This window comes from Heterodontus francisci, chromosome 27 (assembly GCF_036365525.1).
Source record: "Heterodontus francisci isolate sHetFra1 chromosome 27, sHetFra1.hap1, whole genome shotgun sequence".
In the NCBI taxonomy this organism is placed as follows: domain Eukaryota; kingdom Metazoa; phylum Chordata; class Chondrichthyes; order Heterodontiformes; family Heterodontidae; genus Heterodontus; species Heterodontus francisci.
The window spans coordinates 28,778,663-28,803,100 of NC_090397.1; the positions used below are offsets into that span (position 1 = coordinate 28,778,663).

At 42.4% G+C, this 24,438-nt stretch overlaps 1 protein-coding gene across 3 annotated transcripts in view; it reads right to left on the minus strand.

Moving 5' to 3' along the window:
* Positions 1-3,479: 3,479 nt before the first annotated feature.
* actr6 (actin related protein 6) overlaps positions 3,480-24,438 on the minus strand; it is a 59,356-nt gene continuing 38,397 nt past the window's right edge. For all 3 annotated transcript variants that reach the window (XM_068059044.1, XM_068059042.1, XM_068059043.1), the window contains 4 exons: positions 21,010-21,088; positions 7,170-7,341; positions 5,265-5,403; positions 3,480-3,939 (listed from right to left, as the gene is read on the minus strand). In XM_068059044.1, the coding sequence (XP_067915145.1) occupies positions 3,810-3,939; positions 5,265-5,403; positions 7,170-7,341; positions 21,010-21,088 (520 nt within the window). In that variant the 3' untranslated portion in view covers positions 3,480-3,809. The remainder of the gene's footprint in view (positions 3,940-5,264; positions 5,404-7,169; positions 7,342-21,009; positions 21,089-24,438) is intronic.

Here is a 24,438-nt window from a genome sequence, read left to right on the forward strand (position 1 = left end):
TCCACTTTGGCCAGAAGAATAGAAAAGCAACATATTATTTAAATGGAGAGAGATTGCAGGACTCAGATGCAGAGAGATCGGAGTGTCCTAGTACACGACACACAAAAGTTAGTATGCAGGTACAGCAAGTGATTAAGAAGGCAAATGCAATGTTGTTGTTTATTGCAAGGGGAATGGAATATAAAAGTAGGGATTAAAGCAAAATACTGCAGATGCTGGAAATCTGAAATAAAAACAAGAAATGCTGGAAATACTCAGCAGGTCTGGCAGCATCTGTGGAGAGAGCAGAGTTAGCGTTTCAGGTCAGTGACCCTTCTTCAGAACTAGTAGATATTAGAAATGTGAAAGGTTTTAAGCAAGTAAAGTGGGGGTGGGGCAAGAGATAACAAAGGAGAAGGTGTAGATAGGACAAGGTTACAGAGAATAACTGACCAGAAGGTCATGGAGCAAAGGCAAACAAAATGTTAATAGTGTGTTGAAAGACAAAGCATTAGTACAGATAGGGTGTTAATGGACTGAAAACGCAACAGCCACAAATACAAACATGAAAAAAGGGTGGGGGGCCTGGAGAAGAACAAAAGGGAAGGTCTGTGATAGTGCAGAGGGCAGGAGAGATTAAAAGACAAAAGATGTCATGAATAAAAGGCAAAGACAGCAGTAATAGTTATAGTAAAAGACTAATCATTTGTCTAGATGGAGTGTTAATGGCAGAGTAATGAACCTCTCCGTCTGAAAGCAAAAACATGCAGAACAAGTTTAAGGCTGGATCATGGTCTGAAATTGTTGAACTCTATGTTGAATCCAGAAGGCTGTAAAGTGCCTAATCGGAAGATGAGGTGCTGTTCCTCGAGCTTGCATTGAGCTTCACTGGAACACTGCAGCAGGCTAAGCACAGAGCGGAGGTGTTCCGCAAAGCGGTCAACCAATCTGCATATGGTCTTCCCCACTGTAGAGAAGGCCGCATTGTGAGCAGCGAATACAGTATACTAAATTGAAAGTACAAGTAAATCACTGCTTCATCTAGGAGTGTTTGAGGCCTTGGATGGTGAGGAGAGCAGAGGTAAAAGGGCAGGTATTACACCTCCTGCGAATACACGGGAAGGTGACGAGGTGTCGGTGGTGATGGAGGCGTGGATCAGGGTTCTGCGGAGGGAATGATAAATTTGGAATGCTGACAGGGGAAGGGAGGGGAAGATGTGTTTGGCGGTGACATCATGTACTGGAAGAGAGTTGGGGGAAGAGGGTCCGAGCAGGACTGGAACAAGGAATGCTGGACATACCCCACAAAAAGATAGGCATAACTAGGACCCATGCGGGTGCCCATATCAACACCTTTTATTTGGAGGAAGTGAGTGGAGTTGAAGGAGACGTCGTTCAATGTGAGAACAAGTTTAGCCAGGTGGAGGAGGGTGGTGGTGGATGGGGACTGGTTGGGTCCCTGTTTGACTAAGAAGCGGAGAGCCTTCAGACTGTCCTGGTGGGGGATGGAGGTGTGGAGAGATTGGACATCCATAGTGACGAGGAGGCAGTTTGGGCTGGAAATTGTTGAAATGAGGAGGGCATCAGAAGGGTCACGGATGTAGGCGAGAAGAGACTGGACAAGGGGCGGAAAAAAAAAAGACAAGCTAGGAAAAAATAAGTTCAGTGGGGCAGGGACAGGCTGAAACGAAGGGTCCACCAGGACAATCCTGTTTATGGATTTTGGGAAGGAGGTAGAAGCGGGCTGTTTGGGGTTGCGGGATTATGAGCTGGGAAGCTGTAAAAGGAAGATCTCCAGGAGATAGTGGCTTGATGTTCGGTGGTGCGATCATAGTCCAGAGGGAGGTAGGAAGAAGTGTCTGAGAGTTGGCGCTCAGTCTCTGCAAGGTACAGGTCGGTACGCCAGACAACAACTCTACCCTCGCAGCGGGTTTGATCACAATATCGGGGTTAGCCCTGAGAGGACGGAGTGCAGCAACTTCAGAGGGAGACAGGTTACAGTGAGCGAGGGGAGCAGTGAAATTAAGATGGCAGATGTCACGCCAACGGTTCTCAATGAAAAGATCAAGAGCGAGTAAGCGGTCAAAGGGAGAGGTCCAAATGGAGGGAGAATACTGGAGGCGGGTGAAAGGGTCCGCTGGTCAGGGAGGACTCCTAGCCAAGGGAGTGAGCCCAGAGGCGAAGGAAGAAGAGCTCAATGTCATGCCGAGCACGAAATTCATTGAGCTGGGGGCATAAGGGCATTAAGCTGAGTCCTTTGCTAAATAGAGATCATTCAGCGTCAGAGAGGGGAAGGTCAGAGGATATTGTGAATACATGGCAATGGGTGAAATTGGAAGAGGGATGGGGTCAGAGGGAAGTGTAGGGGAAGAAAGATCTGGAGGGGCATTTGTACCCATGAGTTGTTGGAACTTGCAAACCTGAAAGTAAGAGAAAAGGTTTTTGTCAAAGTGTCAGATAAGATGAAGAATGAAATGAAACTGTGGAGTGGGACAGCTTTGAGATAGGGTGAGTTGGTGCTGCTGGAGAAAGGTCGAGTGTGTACATGTAGCAGCACATGGCACCGTGTGGATCTCAGGATGTGATGAGAACAGTGGTCTGAGGAGCGTTGTATGTCTCAAAGATACCTGTAATCCTGGGTGGATTTGAAACACAAAGATGGAACTTCAGTCGGAATCCACATGGAATAAGTTGGAGCTGGAGACAGTTGCTGAGGAAGGAGATGTGGCTGTGAAAACGAATTTCAGTGGACACCTTATCGAGCACCAGGAGGTAAACGGAAAGCAATGAAACTCTTGCTCTTTAGGGGTATAAACTGGTTCTGTATCATGTTCAATCATTTATTGAATACTTCTCACTGTTCTTCTGTTGTTTTACCCATTAACAGATTATCCACTAATTATATACAATAAAAAGTTGACACATCACACGTCAGATAGAAATTTCTCTGTCGCATCTAAAAACAAATAGGAAAAAAAATAGAAAAAAGAAACAAATAGAAAAACCCAGTCTAACCTTTGATATTTAGGATCTGTTGAGAATAGTTTGCCTGACTGACCCAGTGAAGGTGCTGCAATTGCTTTAAAGGGTCACATCAAATTACACAATAATAAATTGTGTATTACATGTGATAATTTTCCTGTTATTATAAATGCATCTTGTGTACTGTGAGCAGCATCACAGGATATCCACTATACATATCAAATTATAAATAAACTTATGTGATAAAAATGACAGAATAGCTAAATTTACACAAAAAACTAATACAGCATTAACTTTCTGCTTTCAATGATGTTACTCTATTTATTAAACATGTCAATATATTAACTGAAGAAAATGTGCATAAGTTGTCAAAAAGAAAAGTTTATAATACAGTATATAGAAGTCCAAAAGGAAGAGAAGTAGTTAGCCAAAATGAACAAAAGATTATTAAAAAATCAGATAAGCAGGGAAAAGTTTCCTTCATGCATTGTGTAGTGGATTCATAAACATGGACTATATTTATAAAAAGTGATTGATTTATTTACACAAAATGCACACAAAGTCCTTGCCGGTGATCTCTCTCCTCCCCACACCCCAATTTTCTAGATAAATTACAGAACTGCCTTTGACAAAACTATAGGGAATAAGCTGCAATATCAATGACAGTCAGAGGATCACACACCCACTGTTAAGGCAGTTATTCTGATTCATTATACAACAGTTCATAACTGCAGCATCAATGTAAGATACACATTTTCTCTATTCAAAAAGCATCACCAGTGTATCTGCAGTATCCTCTTCACTTTCTTTTAACTAACCAATTTCTCTCATTTGAAAATCTTTTTACTTCAGATATCAAATTTCTCTTCACAGATGCAGTGCCCATTTTCTTCATAATCATCTTTGGTAACAACCAAGTCCATGAAATCTGAACTTTCAGAAAGTAATTTTCCACCTTCCCATGAGTGTGTGATAGGGCTGCAAGAAAGAAAAAAATAACCCAATGTTACTGCTTCATTAAAGATTTGAATGATATAGTAAAGATCACTTGAATTCCACAACAGACTCTCATATTTTCACAGCAAAAATTGAAGAGTGGCAAAACACAACACACCAATCAATGTGAAAACTGAAATCACATAATTCATGGAGGGAGAATCCCCACTTGTCAAGAACTGAATTAACTCATTTTAGTGCTAGAGATGCATTTGGTTCTGCGCATAATGACACCAAGTATCTTTCTGGGTAACACGTGGACTGTAGCAAGTGACATCACCGTTATACCCTCTTCTCCCTTCCCGTGCCTACATTTCCCAACTGATATCTGTATTTCCACATCGGATCTCCTACCGATCCTTTTCTTTTCCTCCAGTGCACTCACGCAGCAGCAGGGCTGAGTGAAAACACAATATTCTTTTTGTTGGTACTACTACTGGGATGCCCCTGCTTCCAGGCATTCCATCATTAGAGCAATGCCGCAAGGAAGAATCCGCAGAGGGAAAGGTAGATAGCAAGAAGATTAAAGTGCAGATTGAGACAAGCAGCCAGGTGTGCATGTGCATGCATTTTGAAAATGTGAAGTTTTCAGTTAATTCCTACAGTGATCATTAGTAATTCCATCACAGATATTTCTGCTAATGCCCTTTTATACTTTGATTTGTGTAGCTGGGGTATACAAGCACTGGCAAATAAATTTAAAAATCACAGAACAATTACAGCCTTGAAATCACCTTAATGTATATTTGGACCAGTATTTCTGTGGAGTTTGTGGATGTAGTTTTAATACCTATTCAGTATGATGTCAGAATCAGCCCATGCTCACTGCATGAGTTAAATGGTAAACCCTCTGTAGAACAATGTGATCGTGAGATAATAACTTCAAGGTTATTCAGTGATAAATCACAGTTCATTATCAGAAAATAAAATCAGTATTTTGTGCAATGCATTAAGCATACGTAACCTGAACGACAATTTAATGTGATAACAGGCGAGAATTGACAGTAATGAAAAGTTATGACTGGAGTTTTTAAAAACATTATAATTTTCACTTCTGTCCAAATTTAAACATGATTAACAGGATTTCATATTGGGGACATATTACAGCTTGTCAGAATGGTTTTAGCAGATGCTGCGAGAAGACCCAGAGTCAACTGCCCATCCACTGACTGACATACAAAAGGCAGAATGTGAGAGTACGAAGGAAAGAAAATAGGAATATAGTGCATTCAAAATAAAGTTTAAAAAGATTCAAAAATCACATTTTTGAAATTAAAATAACTAATGGTATCCGAGACAAAACTTACTTTTCAGGCAGCAAAACAGATACATCATAATCGCTTGGAGTAAGAGATCGGACATCAGCATAAACACGATCTCTGAATCCTGGCAAGAGGGTGTTACCACCAGTTAGGACGATGTTCTTATAGAAATGTGGATGCATTTCTGGTTTAAAAAAAAGCAAGTTTAATTTTTTTTTTAAATTGGATTTCAACATATTCAAAAGAAATTATAGATAGCTTGCATGAATATTTTAGTTTTTTGATGAGGTAACAGAAAGGGTCGATGAGGGTAATGCTGTTGATGTGTACATAGGCTTTCAAAAGGCATTTGATAAAGTGCCACACAACAGACTTGTGAGCAAATTAAAGCTCATGGAATAAAAGGGACAATGGCAATATTGATATGGAATTGGCTGAGTGACAGTAATGTTAATAGCTGTTTTTCAGATTGCAGGAAGATTTGTAGTGGAGTTCCCCAGGGGTTGGTGTTAGTATCCTTGCTCTTCCTGACCTAGACCTTAGTGTACAGAACGTGACATGAAACTTGGAAGCATTGTGAACTGTGAGGAGGTTAGTGTAGAATTTCAAAAGTACATAGACATGTTGGTGGAATGGGTGGATAAGTGGCAGATGAAGTTCAATGCAGAGAAGCATGAAGTGATTCATTTTGGTAGGAAGAACGCAGAAAGATAATATAAAACAAAGGATACAATTCTAAAGGGGGTGCAGGAGCAGAGGGACCTGGGTAGATATGTGCATAAATCATTCAAGGTGGCAGGACAGGTTGAGAGAGTGGTTACAAAAGCATACAGTATCCTAGACTTTATTAATAGGGACATAGAGTACAAAAGCAAGGAAGTTATGTTGAACTTGTGTAGAACACTGGTCCAGCCTCAACTGGAGCATTGTGTCCAGTTCTGAGTGCCACATTTTAGGAAAGATGTGAAGGCATTAGAGAGAGTGCATAAAAGATTCACAAGAATGGTTCCAGGGATAAAGGATTTCAGTTATTTAGATAGATTGGAGAAGGTGGGACTGTTTTCCTTGGAGAGAAGGTTGAGAAGAGATTTGATGGAGGTATTCAAAATCATGAGGGGTCTGGACAGAGTAGATAGGGAAAAACTGTTGCCATTGGTGGAAGGATCGACAAGAGAGCACAGAATTAAGATAATTGGCAAAAGAAGCAATGGCTACATGAGGAAAAACTTTTTCACGCGAGTGGTTAGAATCTGGAATGCAGTGCCTGAGAAAGCGTGATGGAGACAGGTTCAATCAAGGCATTCAAGAGGGAATGGGATTGTTATCTGAAAACAAAGAATGTGCAGGGCTACGGGGAGAAGGCAGGGGAAGTGGGTAAATTGCTCCTTTGGAGTGCCAGTGCAGACCCAACAGGCCGAATGGCCTCCTTCTGTGCTGTAACAATTCTGTGAAATATGAATTATAATGATGCTGCTGGATAAACACATCATAAGACTTGTCTCGATTTTAAAATCTCATCCTGGTTTTCATATTCCTCCAGGACCTCACCCCCTCACGATCTCTGTAAACTCCTCCAGCCTTACAACCCGCTGAAAACTCTTGTATTCCTCCAATTCTGGCCTCCTGCACATCCTCAATTTCCATCACTGTCAAATCTGCCTTCAACTGCCTAGGTCCCAAGCTCTGGAATTCCCTCCTTAAACATGTCCACCCTGTCCTCCTTTAAGACACTTCTTAAAACCTACCTCTTTGACCAAGTCTGATCCTAATCTCTTGTTAGGTGACTCAATGTCAAATTTTGAATGATAGCAGTCCTGAAAAGTGCCTTAGGACTTGATATGTTAAAGATACTATCTAAATGCAAATGGTTGTTGCTGTTGCAGATCGGGATCCAAGAAATGTTTATGCAAAAAGTCATTTGAAACAGTTTCGATTCCTGAAGCTCCTCACCTTCAGGTAAACTTTGCACAGAATGAACTATTGCTTCTGGTATTCCCATCTCCTGAATGCCAATGTCAGAAGGGTGAAAGAGGATTTCAGGAACAGCAAATCTCTCATTAGTCAAACGCAGAATCTGTTCATTTGTCTTGTATTTTCCACTAAAAACCATCTCTTCCAGAGGCTAAATTAGGAAAAGTCAGAAGAAACCAACACAATTGAGAAATCCTTAAAATAAAATACACAAACAGATGAAAAGAGAGTCTCCAGTTCTGAAGCCCTAAGGTCATTATGCAAACTATTTATCAACAGCTAAATATCAATTTGAACAATTTCTGAAACCAGGCAATAACTCTGGAATGGATGATTTGAAGCACTGCTCTGTGCTTAAAAAAATGCATTAATTCAATAATTTGAGTTAAGTAACGCAAGTAAGCAGGAGTGAAGAGAGCAAGTCTGAAGGGAGGATGTGCAAGAGAGCAACAGAGAACCAGCAGCAGAGGGTCAGTCAGAACAATAAGTTAGAGTCAGAACACGAGCTGAATGCGGAACACCAAGAAAGAAATTCTAAAAAGTGACCTCACTGTTGCAGAGGAAGCGGATTTGGGGCAACAATTAAGCGTTTGTTTTATTAAATTGTCCATTTTTTCAATGTTGAAATACACTTGATGGTAGTTTCCATTTCATTTGAGATTTATAAATGTCATTTCCAGTGTTTGTAGTTACTTTTTTACTACTGTCTTTCAGAGGTCCGTTTCTCAAATTTGTATATGTCAGAATCTCAGTGCCTTAGACACAAGTATCTTAGATTGTTAGAGTTCAGTCTCAAGCATTTTAGTTGTCAGGGTCTCAGTAATTCAGAGGTCAATGATTTGACTACCATGGCAGGCCAGCTGGCACCCATTGCATATGCATCCTGTTCTACGTGAGAACTCCAGAACACTTCATGTATCCTGATGCGTCTTTCTTTCTTTTGGAATAACCATGAGTGCAGGAAATGCTACCAGTTACTTGAGCTCAATCTCCGAGTTTCTGGCTTCAGGAGCACCTGCAGTGCACCTGGGACTCAGAGTTTCCTTGAATGCATGTTCCATGAGGTGGTCACCCCACTGCTATAGAAGGTGCAGGAGGTGATAAAATGGATGATCACCAGCCAGGGTAGGAGGAAGACACAGGTAGTGCAGGAATCCCCCAAGTCAGTGGCACTCACTAACTGGTTTTTAGTTTTGAATACTGGGGAGGGTGACAACTCCTTGGAGGAATAGAGTAAGAATCACCACATGCCATGGCTCCACAGGAGATTTGACTGCACACAGGGGGGGAAAAAGGAAGAGTAGAAATGCAGTCGACATAGGTGATTCAAAGGAGCAGATGCAGGCCATTCAGCCCCTCGAGCCTGTTCCAACATTCGACTAGATCTTGGCTGATCTTCAACTCAACACCATTTTCCTGCACAATCCCCATATCCTTTGACATCTTTATTATCTAGAAATCTATCAATCTCTGTCTTAAACGTACTCAATACCTCAGCCTTCACTACCGTCAGTGAAGAGATTCCTCCTCATCTCAGTCCAAAATGACCTATCTCTTATTCTGGGACTGTGCCCGGAATTTTACACCACCCCAACGAGCCGGTATTGCGGGGGTCGGGTGGGGGTGACAAAGGGTCCGCCCGCCCCAGGCCAATCAAGGCCCTTAAGTGGCCAGTGAGAGCTGCCGGCCTTTCCGCGCCCTGAGTGGGTGTCGTGACAATCGGACACAGGGTGCCCAATTGAGGGCCGTCCCCGCCTCCCAACCCACCTCTGGGACCCAAGACACCCCACCCCCCACCTCCTTCCCCCAAACCAACACCCTTGCCTCACTGGGGCACAACCGATCACCCTGGTGAGGCATCCAAAACCTACCTTGGATCCCAGCTCCATGGCATCATCCTCGGTTGGCTAGGCTGCAGTCCCAGCAATGGCCACCGTTCCCAGTGATGCTGCTGGGACTAAGAGCTGCCGGCCTGATGACTGGCCAGCAGCTCAATGAGACGGGACTTCCTCCCTCAAGCGGGTGGAAGTCCCGACTCGGGACAATTCGAGCCCGGCGACCAGTAAAATGCGGGACGGATCCCCGGGCTAGGTGGAAGCGGGTTCGCTACTGACTTTCAGAAACATAGAAAAATAGGAGGCCATTTGGCCCTTCCAGCCAGCTCCGCCATTAATACGTTCATGGCTGATCATCCAAACTCAATAACCTGTTCCCGCTTTCTCCCCTGACCCCATTAGCACCAAGAACTATATCTAACTCTTTCTTGAATATATTTAATGATTTGGCCTCAACTGCTTTCCATGGTACAGAATTCCACAGGTTCACCACTCTCTGGGTAAAGAAATTTCTCCTCATCTCAGTCCTAAATGGCTTACCCCTTATCCTTTGACTGTGACTCCTGGTCCTGGACTTCCCCCACCATCGGGAACATCCTTCCTGCATCTAGTCTGTCCAGTCCGGTTAGAATTTTGTAGGTTTCTATGAGATCCCCTCTCATTCTTCTAAACTCTAGCGAATACAAGCCTAATTGACCCAATCTCTCTTCATACATCAGTCCTGCCATCCCAGGAAGCAGTCTGGTGAACCTTCGCTGCACTCCCTCCATAGCAAGAACATCCTTTCTCAGATAAGGAGACGAATACTGCACACAATACTCTAGATGTGGTCTCACCAAGGCCTTGTATAATTGCAGCAAGACATCCTTGCTCCTGTACTCTAATCCTCTCGCTGTGAAGGCCAACATACCATTTGCCTTCTTAACTGCCTGCTGCACCTGCATGCTTACTTTCAGCGACTGGTGCACAAAGACACTCAGGTCTCGCTGCACCTCCCCCTTTCCCAATCTATCGCCGTTCAGATAATCTGCCTTTTTGTTTTTGCCACAAAAGTGGATAACCTCACATTTATCCACATTATACTGCATCTGCTATGTATTTGTCCACTCACTCATCCTGTCCAAATCACAAAGGAACTTCTCTGCATGCTCCTCTCAGCTCACAATCCCACCCAGCTTTGTGTCATCTGCAAACTTCGCTATATTACATTTAATTCCCTCATCTATATCATTAATATATATTGTGAATAGCTGGGGTCCTAGCTCTGATCCCTGCGATACCCCACTAGTCACTGCCTGCCACTCAGAAAAAGATCCGTTTATTCCTACTCTTTGTTTCCTGTCTGCCAACCAGTTCTTTATCCATACCCCCAAGTCCATGTGCTTTAATTTTGCACGCTAATCTCTTATGGGGGACCTTATCGAAAGCCTTCTGAAAGTCCAAACACACCACATCCACCGGTTCTCCCTTATCTATTCTTCTGGTTACATCCTCAAAAAATTCCAGTAGATTTGTCAAGCATGATTTCCCTTTCGCAAATCCATGTTGACTTTTTCCAATCCTGTCATTGTTTTCCAAGTGTTCTGCTATTACATCTTTTATAATGGATTGTAGCATTTTCCCCACTACTGATGTCAGGCTAATCGGTCTATAATTCCCTGTTTTCTCTCTACCTACTTTTTTAAATAGTGGGATTACATTAGCTGCCCTCCAATCTGTTGGAACTGTTCCAGAGTCTGTCGAATTTTGAAAAATGACCAGCAATGCATCTACTATTTCTAGAGCCACTTCCTTAAGTACTCTGGGATGTAGATTATCAAGCCCTAGGGATTTAATCGGCCTTCAATCCCATCAATTTCCCTACTAATACTGAGTTCATACAGTTCCTCCTTCTCACTAGACCCTATGTTCCCCAACATTTCTAGGAGGTAATGTGTGTCCTCCTTTGTGATGACAGAACCAAAGAATGTATTTAATTGGTCTTCCATTTCTTTGTTCCCCATTATAGATTCCCCCATTTCTAACTGTAAGGGACCCACATTTGTCTTCACTAATCTTTCTCTCTTCACATATCTATAGAAGCTTTTACAGTCAGTTTTTATGTTCTCTGCAATCTTACTCTCATACTCTATTTTCCTCTTCTTAATCAATCCCTTTGTCCTCCTTTGCTGAATTCTAAACTGTTCCCAATCCTCAGGTTTGCTGCTTTTTCTGGGCATTTTATATATCTCCTCCTTGGATCTAATACAATCCCTAATTTCTTTTGTAAGCCACAGTTGAGCCACTCTTCCTGTTTTATTGTTGTGCCAGACAGGAATGAACAATTGTTGTAATTCATCCACGAGCTCTTTAAATGCTAGCCATTGCCTATCCACTGTCAACCCTTTAAATAACGTTCCCCAATCTATCATAGCCAACTCACGCCTCATACCTTCAGTTTCCTTAATTTAGATTCAGGACCTTAGTTTCGGAATCAACTCTCTCACTCTCCATCTTAGTAAAGAATTCTATCATGTTATGGTCACTCTTCCCCAAGGACCCCGCACAACAAGATTATTAATTAATCCTTTCTCATTACACAATACCCAGTCTAGGATGGCCAGTTCTCTATTTGGTTCCTCAACATATTGGTCCAAAAAACCGTCACGTATACACTCCAGGAATTCTTCCTCTATAGTTACTGCTAATTTGGTTTGCCCAATTTATATGTAGATTAAAGTCACCCATAATTACAGTTGGACTCTTATTACCTGTGTCTCTAATTTCCTGCTTAATGCCATCCACTACATCACCACTGCTGTTTGGGGGTCAATATACAACCCCCACCAACGTTTTCTGCCCCTTGGTGTTGCTTAGCTCCACCCATACAGATTCCATATCAGGACTCTCTGAGCTCATATCCTTCCTCACTATTGTATTGATTTCCTCTATTACTAACAGCGCTACTCCACCTCCTTTCCATTTTTGCCTGTCCTTCCTAAATATTGAATACTCTTGGATGTTCAGCTCCCATCCTTGGTCACCCTGCAGCCATGTCTCCATAATTGCAACTATATCATATCCATTTACATCTATTTGCGTGGTTAATTCGCCTACCTTATTGCGAATACGCTGTGCATTGAGACACAATGCCTTTAGGCTTGTCTTTTTAACATTCTTAATCATCTTAGCATTATTTCGGACTATGGCCCTATTTGTTTCTTGCCCTTGATTTCTATGCCTTCCACTTTTGTCTTTTTGTTTCTGTCCTTGTTTCCTCCTCCTCAGTCTCCTGGCTCAGGTTCCCATCCACCTGCCATTCTAGTTTAAATCCTCCCCAGCAGCACTAGCAAATGCCCCTGCATCGGTTCCGGTCCTGCCTGGGTGTAACCCGTCCTGCTTGTACAGGTCCAACCTTCCCTAGAACTGGTCCCGATGTCCCAGGAATCTAAATCCCTCCCTCCTGCTTTTTAACTAGCTCCTAACTCCTTAAATTCATCTTGCAGGACCTCATCCCTTTTTCTACCTATGTTGTTGGTATGGACATGTACCACGACCACTGGCTGTTCACCCTCCCCCTTCAGAATGTCCTGCAGCTGTTCGGAGATATCCTTGACCCTAGCACCAGGGAGGCAACATACCATCCTGGAGTCTCGTTTGCAGCCACAGAAATGCCTGTCTGTTCCCCTTACAATTAAATCTCCCATCATAATGGCTCTCCCAGTCTTTTTCCCCCCCCTGCTGCGCAGCAGAGCCATCTGTGGTGCTACAAACTTGGCTGTTGCTGCTTTCCCCTGGGAGGCCATCCCCCCCAACAGTGTTCAAAGTGATATATCTGTTTGAGAGGAGGATGGCCACAGGGGACTCCTGAACTACCTTCCTGCGCCTACTACTCCGCCTGATGGTCACCCATCCCTTTTCTGCCTCCACAACCATTACCTGCGGTGTGACCACCTCGCAAAACGTGCTATCCACGACGTCCTCAGCATCACAGATGCTCCACAGTGAATCCACCCACAGCTCCAGCTCTGTAATGCGGGTAGCCAGTAGCTGCAGCTGGATACACTTCCTGCACACATGGTCATCAGGGACACTGGAAGCGTCCCTGATTTCCCACATAGCGCAGGAGGAGCATATCACAGGTGCGAGCTCTCCTGCCATGACTTACCTTTAGATTACTTAGTTACTCCCTTTAATTATAAAATACTAATTACGCTAGGGGCCTTGTTCTACTCCAAACACTACCCACTGCGATCTAAAGTCCTTAATAAATTCCACTAATTAAAAAAAAAACACACTTTAGTAGTACTAACATTATCACTTATATGGTAGGTTTAAAGAAAGAACTTTCCCCTGATTTTTTTTTTAAAAGCTATTTCCAGGCACTAACAGCTGTTACTCACCAACCAATCATCTTGCAGCTTTCCTGTGATGTCACTGTTGACTTTTTTTTTCCAAACTCTGGTGCACCTGGACTGCTCTCCACTCCCAGAAGGTAAGGGTCGGGCCTCGATCCTCGGACTCAATTTATCCTCTTCTCTCGCTCGGCATTCTCCATTCGGTGGCGAACGCCCATCCAAATAAGGTAAAATTCCAGCCTGTGTCCCCTAGTTCTAGACACCCCCCCCAGCCAGGGGAAATATTCTGCCAATAGTTAAGGGCATAGACATGTTTCTGTAACCACAAGTATGATCCCGAATGGTATGTTGTTTCCTTGGAGCCAGGGTAAAGAACATTACCCTCTGGATGCGGGATATCCTGCCAGGGGAACAGCCAGAAGTCGCGGTCCATTTTAGAACATCGGTAGAGCAAGTGTTGAGGTCATTCAGGTAGAGTTTCAAGAGTTAAGAGAAAGATTAAAAACAGGACTTCAAAAGGTAGTAATCTCAGGATTACTCACAGTTCCACATGCCAGTGAGTATAGAAACAGGAAGAGAGTGCAGGTAAATGCTTGGCTGGAGAAGTGCCGCAGAAGGGACGGTTTCAGATTCTTGGGGCACTGGGACCAATTCTCGGAGAAGGGGCACCTGTACAGGATGAATGGATTGCCCTAAAAAAAAAAGCCGATACAAATTTTCTCGCTGAGTTTAACCAGTACTGTTGGGGAGGGTTTAAACTAGTTTGGCAGCGGGATGGGATCCACAAAAAAAAATGAAATCAGAGGTCAGCGAGATATAAACAGCAATAAAATTAGAAATATCCACAAATTGCAGGGACCAGATTGAGGAGAAAAAGCAAAAGTGACAAAGGAGGTATTAAATAGCATGTACGTCAATGTCCGCGGTGAGCTGCAGGCACAAATTGCGATATGGGATTATGGCTTAGTTGCATTAACAGAGACATGGCTCAAAGAAGACCAGGAATGCGCTCTTAATATTCCTGGTTACCAAGTATTCAAGAAGGAGAGAAAAGAGGAAGGGGTGTGGCAGTATTGATTAAGGACGATGTTACAGTTCTAAATAGAAAGGATTTACCAGATGATTCTAGGACTGAATCTACTTGGGTTGAGTCAAAGAACAAACTGGGAGCTGTTACATTGTTGGAGCTTTACAAAAAGAAAACTCCCAAATAGTGAGAGGCTGACAGATGAGCACATTTGTAGACACATTTCAAAGGCTTTGTAACAAAAATTGAGCAGTAATATTAGCAGACTTTAATTACCCTAATATAGACTGGGAAAAATATACTGCTAAGCATAGGGAAGGAGAGGAATTTCTCATATGTGCAGGAGAACTTTATCAATATGTCTATTGCACAACAGGAAGGTAGCAGTAATGAAGACAAAAAATGCTGGACATACTCAGGAGGTCTGGCAGCATCTGTGGAGAGAGAAACAGTGTTAACATTTCAGGTCAGTGACCTTTCATCAGTTAACTCAGTTTCTCGCTCCACAGATGCTGCCAGACCTGCTGAGTATTTCTAACATTTTTTGTTTTTAATTTCAGATTTCCAGCATCTGCAGTACTTTGCTTTTATTTTAGGAAGGATTGTGTTGTTGGATTTGGTTCTGAGAAATGAATTAGGGCAAATGGAGTGTGTTATCGTCAGAAATCATCTAGCTAACAGTGACCACAACACAGTTCAGTTGAAAGTAATTTGGAAAGAGGCCAGAAAATAGCAAAGGCAAAAATGCTCAACTGAGGAAGAGCAAATTTCAATGATTTAAGAAGGGAACTAGCACCAGATTGGATAAAGCAAGTGTAAGGTAAAGCAATAACAGAGCAATAGAAAGTGTTCAGGTATAAACCAGTCATATTGCCCTGAAGGGAAAAGTAAAACAGCCAAAGCTAATGTGCCCTGAATGGTAAAGGAAATAGAAGTTAAAATAAAATAGAAAAAGGTTTAGGACAAATCTCAGGAGCAAAATTCAGTTACTAACTAAGAAAATTAAGGATAATACTGGAGGGAATTGAAAAAAAGTTAATATGGGAGACAAAAAGGAGGTCGAGAAAAGAAATTGAACCCCAAAACATTTTATAAGCATATAAAATGCAAGCGGTTAGCTAAGGAAAAGGTTGGGCCTATTAAGGATGTGAAGAGGAATTTTCATGTAGAGGCAGAGGACAGGGCATAAGTATTAAAATGAGTAATTTGCATCTGTCTTCACAAGCCAAGGTAGATGATGTGAAGATTGCATTAAAAGAGAAAGGGAAGTTATGGACAGGATAACAATAGATACAGATGATGTACTAAAAAGATTAGCATTACTGAAAGTTGATAAGTCACCTTGTCCAGATGGAATGCATCATAGGTTGCTGATAAAAGCAAATTTAGAAATAGCAGAGTCATTGGATACAAGAGTAGTGCCAGAAGACTGGAGGGTTGCTAATGTTATATCACTATTCAAGGACAGGGAGAGGCAAAAATCAGGAAACTACAGGCTAGTCAGCCTAATATCAGTGGTGTGAAATTAATGGAAACCATTATCAAGGACAAAATAAACTTTCATTTGAAAAGGCATGCCAGTATGGATTTGTTAAAGGCAAATCATGTCTGACCAACTAGATTGAATTCTTTGATGAAGAAAAGAGAAGGTTGAGCAAGGTAGAGCAGTAGATGTATATATGGACTTTTGGAAGATATTCAACAAATACACACAGAAGGGTTATTAAGAAGATGGAAGCCCATGAGATTAAGGGGAAAATAGCAGTATGGTTATGAAATTGGCTTAGTGCCAGGAAGTAAAGGGTGGTGATGGATGCATGTTTTCCAGAGTGGGAGGTGGCATGCAGTGGAATTTCCCAAGGGTGAACTTGGGATCAATTACTCTTTTCAATTTTTATAAACGACCTAGACTCGGGTGTAGGGAGCAGCATTATAAAGTCTACAGATAATTCTAAACTTAGCAAAGCAGTAGATAGTGAAGATGACAGCTGTAGGCTTCAGGATGGTGAAATGGGCAGAAGCATGGCAGATGGAGTTCAATGTGGAGAAGTGTGAAGTGATGCACTTTGGGAGGAATATGGAAAAACAGTATATTATAGATGGCCTGATTGTGATACGTGTAGATGAGCAGAGAGAACTTGGCAAGGCAAATTGATATGGTGGTTTAAAAATTTATGGGTTACTTAGGTAAAAGCAAAGAGATTATGCTAGAACTTTGTAAGTCACTGGTTGGGCCTCAACAGGAGTATTGAGGACAATTCTGGGCACCACATTTCAAGCAAGATATAAAGGCCTTCGAAAGGGTGCAGAGGGGGTTTACGAGGATGTTACCAGGGATGAAAAGAGGTTGGAAAAGTTAGGACTGTTCTCCTTGGAACAGAGAAAGTTAAGCAGTGACCTAACAGTTTTCAACTGACCAACAGTTTTTATAGAGTAGATAGAGAAAAAACTATTCCTTCTGGCGAGTGGATCAATAACCAGAGGTCATGGATTTAATTTCATTGGTTAAAGATCTAGAGGGGAGATGAGGAGAAACATTTTCCCTCAGTTATCTGGATCTGAATATTCTACTCAAAGGTGCAGGAAGCCAATTCCATAAATAATTTAAAAAATGAATTGGATAGGCTATTTGATAATGAGGAATTTACAGGATTATGAACAAAATGTGGGGAAGTGTGACTAACAACTGTTCTAAAAGCCAGCATAGGCACAATGGGCTGAATGGCCTCCTTCTGTGCTGTATGTTGCTATATTTCTCATAGAAACTTAGAAAATAGGAGTAAGAGTAGGCCATTTGGCCCTTTGAGCCTGCTCCACCATTCATTATGATCATGGCTGATCATCCAACTCAGTAACCTGTTCCCGCTTTTGCCCATGTCCTTTGATCCCTTTCGCCCCCAGAGCTATATCTAACTCCTTCTTGAAAACATACAATGTTTTGATCTCAACTGCTTTCTGTGGTAGCGAATTCCACAAGTTCACCACTGGGTGAAGTCATTTCTCCTCTTTTACCCCCTATCCTTAGACTATGACCCCTGGTTCTGGACTCCCCCACCATTGGGAACATCCTTTCTGCATCTACAGAATAACACAAACGTAGTAATTTAGTAATAAAAAAAATCAGAGGTGAATTAAGTATATGAAAGTCAGGAAATTTTCAGTTACATTAACAAGTTACACACGTTAACAATAAAAATTAGCTTGTATTTAAGATTGTTGATTACAAGAATGAACTCTGGTACTAAATTATTGGTTAGAGACAGTCCTAAGGGGTGTTGGACAAATATTAAAATCTCTGATTTGCCACACCATTGTGTCGTGACCCAGCTGCTTCATTTGGTAGGTTAATTCTGAGGGGAAACTAGATATTGGTCAAGAGGGGGGGAAAAAATGAAAGGAGTCCCATTCCAGAGTTGTGCACACCCATTTACTAGCAGCTCACTGAAGCAGCTGATGCTAAGGAACAATTTAGGCATGTATTGCAGGGTGGCTGTTGCACGGAGCACAGGGAATGGAGAAGGAACATTGAGGAGGTTTTGCTCTGCAATATTAAAAATTGTAATTATTTGGAATTTTCTAGATCAGAGATCAAGGGTGAACTATATCCAGGTTTAGCCATATATACAATATATACAAAAGCACCCTCCTCAACTCCAAGCAACAGAAATAACCATCTATAGTTGTCATAGTAATGGTAATCAGAGTTGATGGTCTATTTCTCAAATCAACCCAAAATAGGGTGGATTTGTAAGCAATGGCTTGAAGGAAACCCAGTACTTAACATAATGATATGCTGATTGATGGGAAAATTGCACAGTGGCTTTATATTTGATTACTAGTCTGCACTGTATCCTGGAGAAGTTGCCCAGAGGATAATCATAAAAGATAATCTTACATCAAACAAACAGACTTCCTCTTTCCTCCAAAAAACTGACTTGCCAGTGAGCACTGTTTCAGGTCTCTGTTATGTAACCATGGACACGGTATGCATTTACACGCCCCAAAGTTACAATGCCTTGCTCAAGAGTTTCCCATAACAAATAGAAGGTTTCAAACAGGATACAAAGTTGGCTAAGTGACAGAAAATAGAGAGTCGTGGTTAATGGTTATTTTGCAGACTGGAGAAGGTATACAGTGGAGTTTGGTACTAGGATCACTGCTTTTCTTGATCTATATTAATGACCTAGACTTGGGTATACAGGGCACAATTACAAATTTGCAGACGACCCAAAACTTGGAAGTATTGTGAACTGTGAGGAGGGTAGGGATAGACTACACGAGGACATAAACAGCCTGGGGGGATGGGCAGAGATGTGGCAGATGAAATTTAATGCAGATAAGTGTGAAGTGATACATTTTGGTAGAAAGAATGAGGAGAAGCAATATAAAATAAAAGATACAATTCTGAAAGGGGTGCAGGAACAGACAGACCTGGGGTATATGTGCACCAATCATTGAAAGCGGCAGAGCAAGTTGTTAAAGTGGTTAGAACGGCATATGGAATCCTTGGCTTTATAAAGAGAGGGTTAGGATACAAAGGCAAAGAAGTTGTGATGAACCTGTATGATAGTCTGGTTTGACTTCAACTGAAGCATTTTTGTCCAATTCTGGGCACTGCACTTTAGGAAGGATGTTAGAGAGGGTGCAGAATGGTTTATGAACATGGGTCCTGGGATGAAAAACTTCAGTTACGCAGATAGACTAAAGAAGCTGGGGTTGTTCTCCTTAAAGGACAGAAGATTAAGAGGAGATTCGATCGAGGTGTTCAAAATCACGAGGGATCTAAAAAGAGTAGATAGGGAGAAACTGTTCACATTGGCGGAAGGGTCGAGAAACCAAAGGACACTGATTAAAGGTGATTGGCAAAAGAAGGAACAGCAACATGAAGAATTTTTTTTGAATACAGCGAGTGGTTAGGATCTGGAATGCACTCCTTCAGAGTGTGGTGGAGGCAGATTCAATCATGGCTTTCAAAAGGGAATTGGATAAGCACCTAAAGAGAAAGATTTGCAGGGCTACAGGGAAAGGGCAGGGGAGTGGGACTAGCTGCGTTGCTCTTGCAGAGAGCCGCCATGGATTCACCAGGCCGAATGGCCTCCTTCTGTGCTTTAACGATTCTACGACAGGTGAAGCAGAGGACATTGCAAACTACTTTCAAGTCAAACATTAGACCTTGTTTTGTATCACAATTTTACATTTGTAGCTCCAAGCCAGTACCAATGTGCGCTGTAATGCATATGAGCAGCTTAAAAGTTAATGTGGTCCGGTCCAGAAGCAATTTAAAACAAGAACTGGGTAGCATAATAGGTTACTCACCAACCTGCCACCTTGGCAACCGAATTCAAATCAAGGGATAAAAATCTCCTCTAGATGCTCACTAGAAGGAGTCTTGTATGAAATGAGTTTGAACAGACCTTGTTAGGCATATATGCACAGACAAAAACTGTCCCTAATTAGCAATCTCACTCATAGAGGACACAGAGAGCTGCTGTGGGAAATGGAAAAATTCTCTCACTGGTGCAGTAAGGGATACTATTCTGTGATTGGGACTGAGGTACACTGTTTGGACAGAGTGTTGGGAACTTTATTCTGTTACTGGTTATGCAACACACAACGCGGGGAGTGTTTGATCATGATGTTGTGGGCCTGAAATGGAAGAGTTTTTCTCCCCCAGCACCATCATCCTCATCTTGTTGAGCTCAAACAAAAAGGGAAAAAAAAAGTAACAAAAAAATTAGAAAAATTAAAAAACAGTAACTGCAGGTCCCAATGCAGACTGATCTCCAAACTTCACAGGTGAATTATCAAGAACACATTGTGGATCTCTAAACAAACTTCTGAAATTTAACCCTCACTAATCAGGGTGTTTTGCAAAGTACAAGAACTAGGCATCATAAATCGTTTTTAACCTTGACAAGATGGCATCAATGGCAAAAACCACTCAGACATAAAAATGACCTGATCACACAAGAACCAATAGTATTGTCGACACAGATATTCACACAAGCCCTCTCATTCTGCAGTGTAACCTACTAAGCAGAGAGCTGGTTCAGTATGTCAATACGCTGGTGTCATAGTACTATTTTGTGTCAACACCCATACCCTACAATTTATAGGACACAAAATTGACTTTCCAAATCAAGTTTGTAGTATCAAGTTGAAGCAATCAGAGGTTGAAAAAAAAGAGTTCAGTCTTTAACACTTACACTAATAAATGGTTGCTGCAATATATCATGAAATCATTCATGTATGTACAGCTGCAAAATTCAGACATGCATTAAATGTAGATCCACATAGCAAAACTGGCCTCCGTCAGGCCTTAATTTGAAATGGTTCAGGAATAAGGTACACAGTGGAGAGGGCACATGGAAGCTGTACTTTTATTTGAGCATTGCTGTCCCAAGACTCCAATCTAAATATTGAAGTGCCTATTGCTTTACATAATAACCTTCAAAGAGATTATACTACACTTGATAGCATAACTGCAGTAATACTAGACCATCAGTGGCAGTTAGTACATAATTCCAATGAACCATGTTGTGTTAAAAATAGGTTCTGAGATGAAATGCCAATGTTCAATCTCTGGGTGAACCAGCAACTAACATATCCAGGTGACTTACCTTACAGAAACCCTTCTTGATGGTGCTGAAGTCTGGAAGCACGTAATCTCTCATTACTGTGTTTGCTTTACCTTTCAGCCTAGATAAAATTTAAAAATTCCAATTATTCTTCTGATGTATTCAATGAAGAGCATATTCAAATCTGACTTGATGAATGACATAATAATATTCGCACTCTTCATTAGGGTACCAAGATCACAATCAGCATGTCCACTGGTTTTGCTTTTTTCTCAGCCAGGATCATCTGTGTGACAAAGCAAGCTGGAAAACTGTGTAAAGACAATCCAACTCTTGCCTGCTGGAACCTCACACCCCGCACCTGCTCACAGTGGGTCTATGAATAAGTGCCTCTCAATGTGCATGCCATCCTTCTTGGTACAAAATGCTGAATACAGCAATCCAACATATTTGAGAAAAATCAGCATACAACTTGTGACTTCTAATGGTGAAAATAAGCTTTTAAATTGTATAGGCAGGGAGAAGTGTTTTAAAAGTACATCCTCGTCCCTAGTAGGTGTCAGTGGTAGTACTTCCACCTCCGCATCAGAAGGTCATGGTTCAAACTCCAAATCAGAGAATAGGGTTCCGAAACTAGTTGGAGGCATTTCTGAATGTTTGTTCACTTGACATTTACAAATATTATTGCATTTACCTTGTAACAGTAGAGTACCCAGTAGTTGAGTATTTTTACTTCTGGTTTTGCACCAACAGCTGTTCAAGTTTCAAGAACTGGGAGGCCACCCATGAGCAGGCAAAGAGGGGAACTGGAGTGCGGGGAAGAGGATGGGAGGAACTTTGATTCCACTGGTAACTGATGGTAAACTATTAGTAACACTATAGAAAAGGATATGAAGGCTTGAAAGAGGGTGCAGAAAAGATTTGAGAATGGTTTCAGGGATGGGGGATTTCAGTTATGTGGATAGACTGGAGAAGCTGGGGCTGTTCTCCTTAGAGAAGAAAAAGCTGGGAGAAGATTTGATAGAGGTGTTCAAAATCATGAGGAGTCTCGAAAAGAATAGATAGAGAGAAACTGTTCCCATTGGTCAAGAACCAGAGAACACAGATTTAAAAAGGTGAATGGCAGAAGAACCAACAGCAACAGGAGGATTTTTTTTTAAAAAACGCAGCATGTGGTTATGATCTGGAATGCACTACCCGAGAGACTGCTGGAGGCAGATTCGATAATGGCATTCAAAAAGGAATTAGATAAGCACCTAAAGAGAAAAAAATTGCAGGGCTGTGGGGAAAGGGCGTGGAAGCGGAACTAGCAGAGTTGCTCTTGCAGAGAGCTGGACAGACACGACAGGCCAAACAGCCTCCTTCTGTGCTTTAACCATTCTATGATTGTAATTGGTAACTCACTGAAACTGCACTAATGACTAATAATAAAGCTGTAACACGCAGATTCCCCGCATAACCAACAGTAATATACTAGCTCACTGATAGTAATAAGTGTAATGTTCAGATATCTTACCTATATCTAGTAGTAATCCTATAACCTGCTGATATTCACCCTGAAACCATAACCAGAATCCCCCTGCACTGCACAAGGTGTGGTCAGGTTCCTCAGATGATGCGAATTTTAACTGTCTCAATGTATCTTCCTATCTCCTCTGACTCTGATTCTCTGTGAAGGTGACAACTCTGAAATGGGAACCTCAGTCACAGCCAATCTGTACTTGGACTTCACAAGGCAAAAAAGTAGGCTGCATTAAGAGTTTGCACAAAACTCTGTGTTTGGGGCACTTCTCAAAAGGTGCATTGTCCTTTTGAGAGAGAGAAAGAGAGAGAGAGAGAGAGAGAAGGGGCAATTTACAATGGCCAATTTACCTATCAACCTGCAAGTCTTTGGCTGTGGGAGGAAACCACAGCACCTGGCGGCAGCCCACGTGGTCACAGGGAGAACTTGCAAACTCCGCACAGGCAGTACCCAGAACTGAACCCGGGGCGCTGGAGCTGTGAGGCTGCGGTGCTAACCACTGCACCACTGTGCTGCCCACCCAGATCTTCTTTAATTCTTCTTTTTCAAATATTTATCCCAGGGCCTTTGAAATAAAGATTTAATCTCTGCCTCAGTAGACATACATGGTGAAGGATTCCATGGTCAAATAGCTCTCAGTTCAAGAACTTTGCTCCACCATTCCTCTGTTTCTTTCACGAGAAAACTTTGTTTCCATTCCCTAGTTCCTCATTTGTCCACCAGTGGGAATAATCTTTCACTATTTCCCCACAATAAGATCCCCAGGTTTCACTTATCCCTTCACTGATTGCTCCTCTCTAAAGTGCCACTCCCATTGACCAAATTATTGCTTCTCCTATCTCTGCAAGAAATTCTGGTCCCTATGCACACCCCCAACCCATTGTTAGCCCCATTCCTTACCACCGCTCACCCCCCCCCCCACCCCCACCACCACTTCAGTCCCAATACTCTGATCTCCAGGTCCCCAATCTCCCTTTTTCTCTGAGACCCCATTCCTCCATCTCTTCCATTGATCCTGCATCCTTCAGTTTCCCACAAACCACTACTTCCTCACCACCGAACACCCCTCTTTTCCTGAGCCCCATTCCCCCCTTCTCGAATCCCCCGGATTTCAAAGACCCCCCCGCGACCATTTCAGCCACACCCACCCATCACTTCAGAGACTCCCCTTCCTGATTACCAACAATCTCAATTTCCAACTCTCCAGCATGCCCTTCAGATGGCGATAGCTCTATAGGTGACATCACTGAGCAGAGGCTTTTCCAACAGTAGCCACTGACATCACAGAATGGGGAGGTGAGGTACGCACTCTGGGAAATTTGAATTGCTCATATCCCTGTCTTCTGGAAGCAGCGCTTGGGGGGGGGGGGGGGGGGGAAGTACCCCGTTCCAGGAAACTCCCAGTCCTTGTGGGAGGGTTGCAAATCCCAAAGACAACACATAGCCTAGGCAGATATGGCAGTGCAGTGTTGAGGGATGTTGTATCATTTGAGGTTCTCTCTTTTGGACACATTAAACTGAGGCCCCACCTGCCCTCTCAGGTTGGGCGTCCAAGATCCCATGGCACTTTGAGGAATAGCACGAGTTCTCCCAGTGTACTGTTTAATATTTAACTCTCCACTACCTTAAAACAGATTATCTAGTCAGTACCTCATTGCTGTTTTTGGGAGTTGCTGTTTGCAAATTGGCTGCCGCATTTCCCTACATGACAACATTCAGAGTTGTACAGCATAGAAACAGGCCCTTTGGCCCACCGCGTCCATGCCGACTATAATGCCTATCTATGCTAATCCTACCTGCCTGCATTAATTCCATATCCCTCTATGCCTTGCTCATTCAAGTACCTGTCCAGATGCCTCTTAAATGTCACTGCTGTTCCTGCCTCCACCACCTCCTCAAGCAGCTCATTCCAGATACCCACTTTGTGTGAAAAATTTACCCCTTTGATC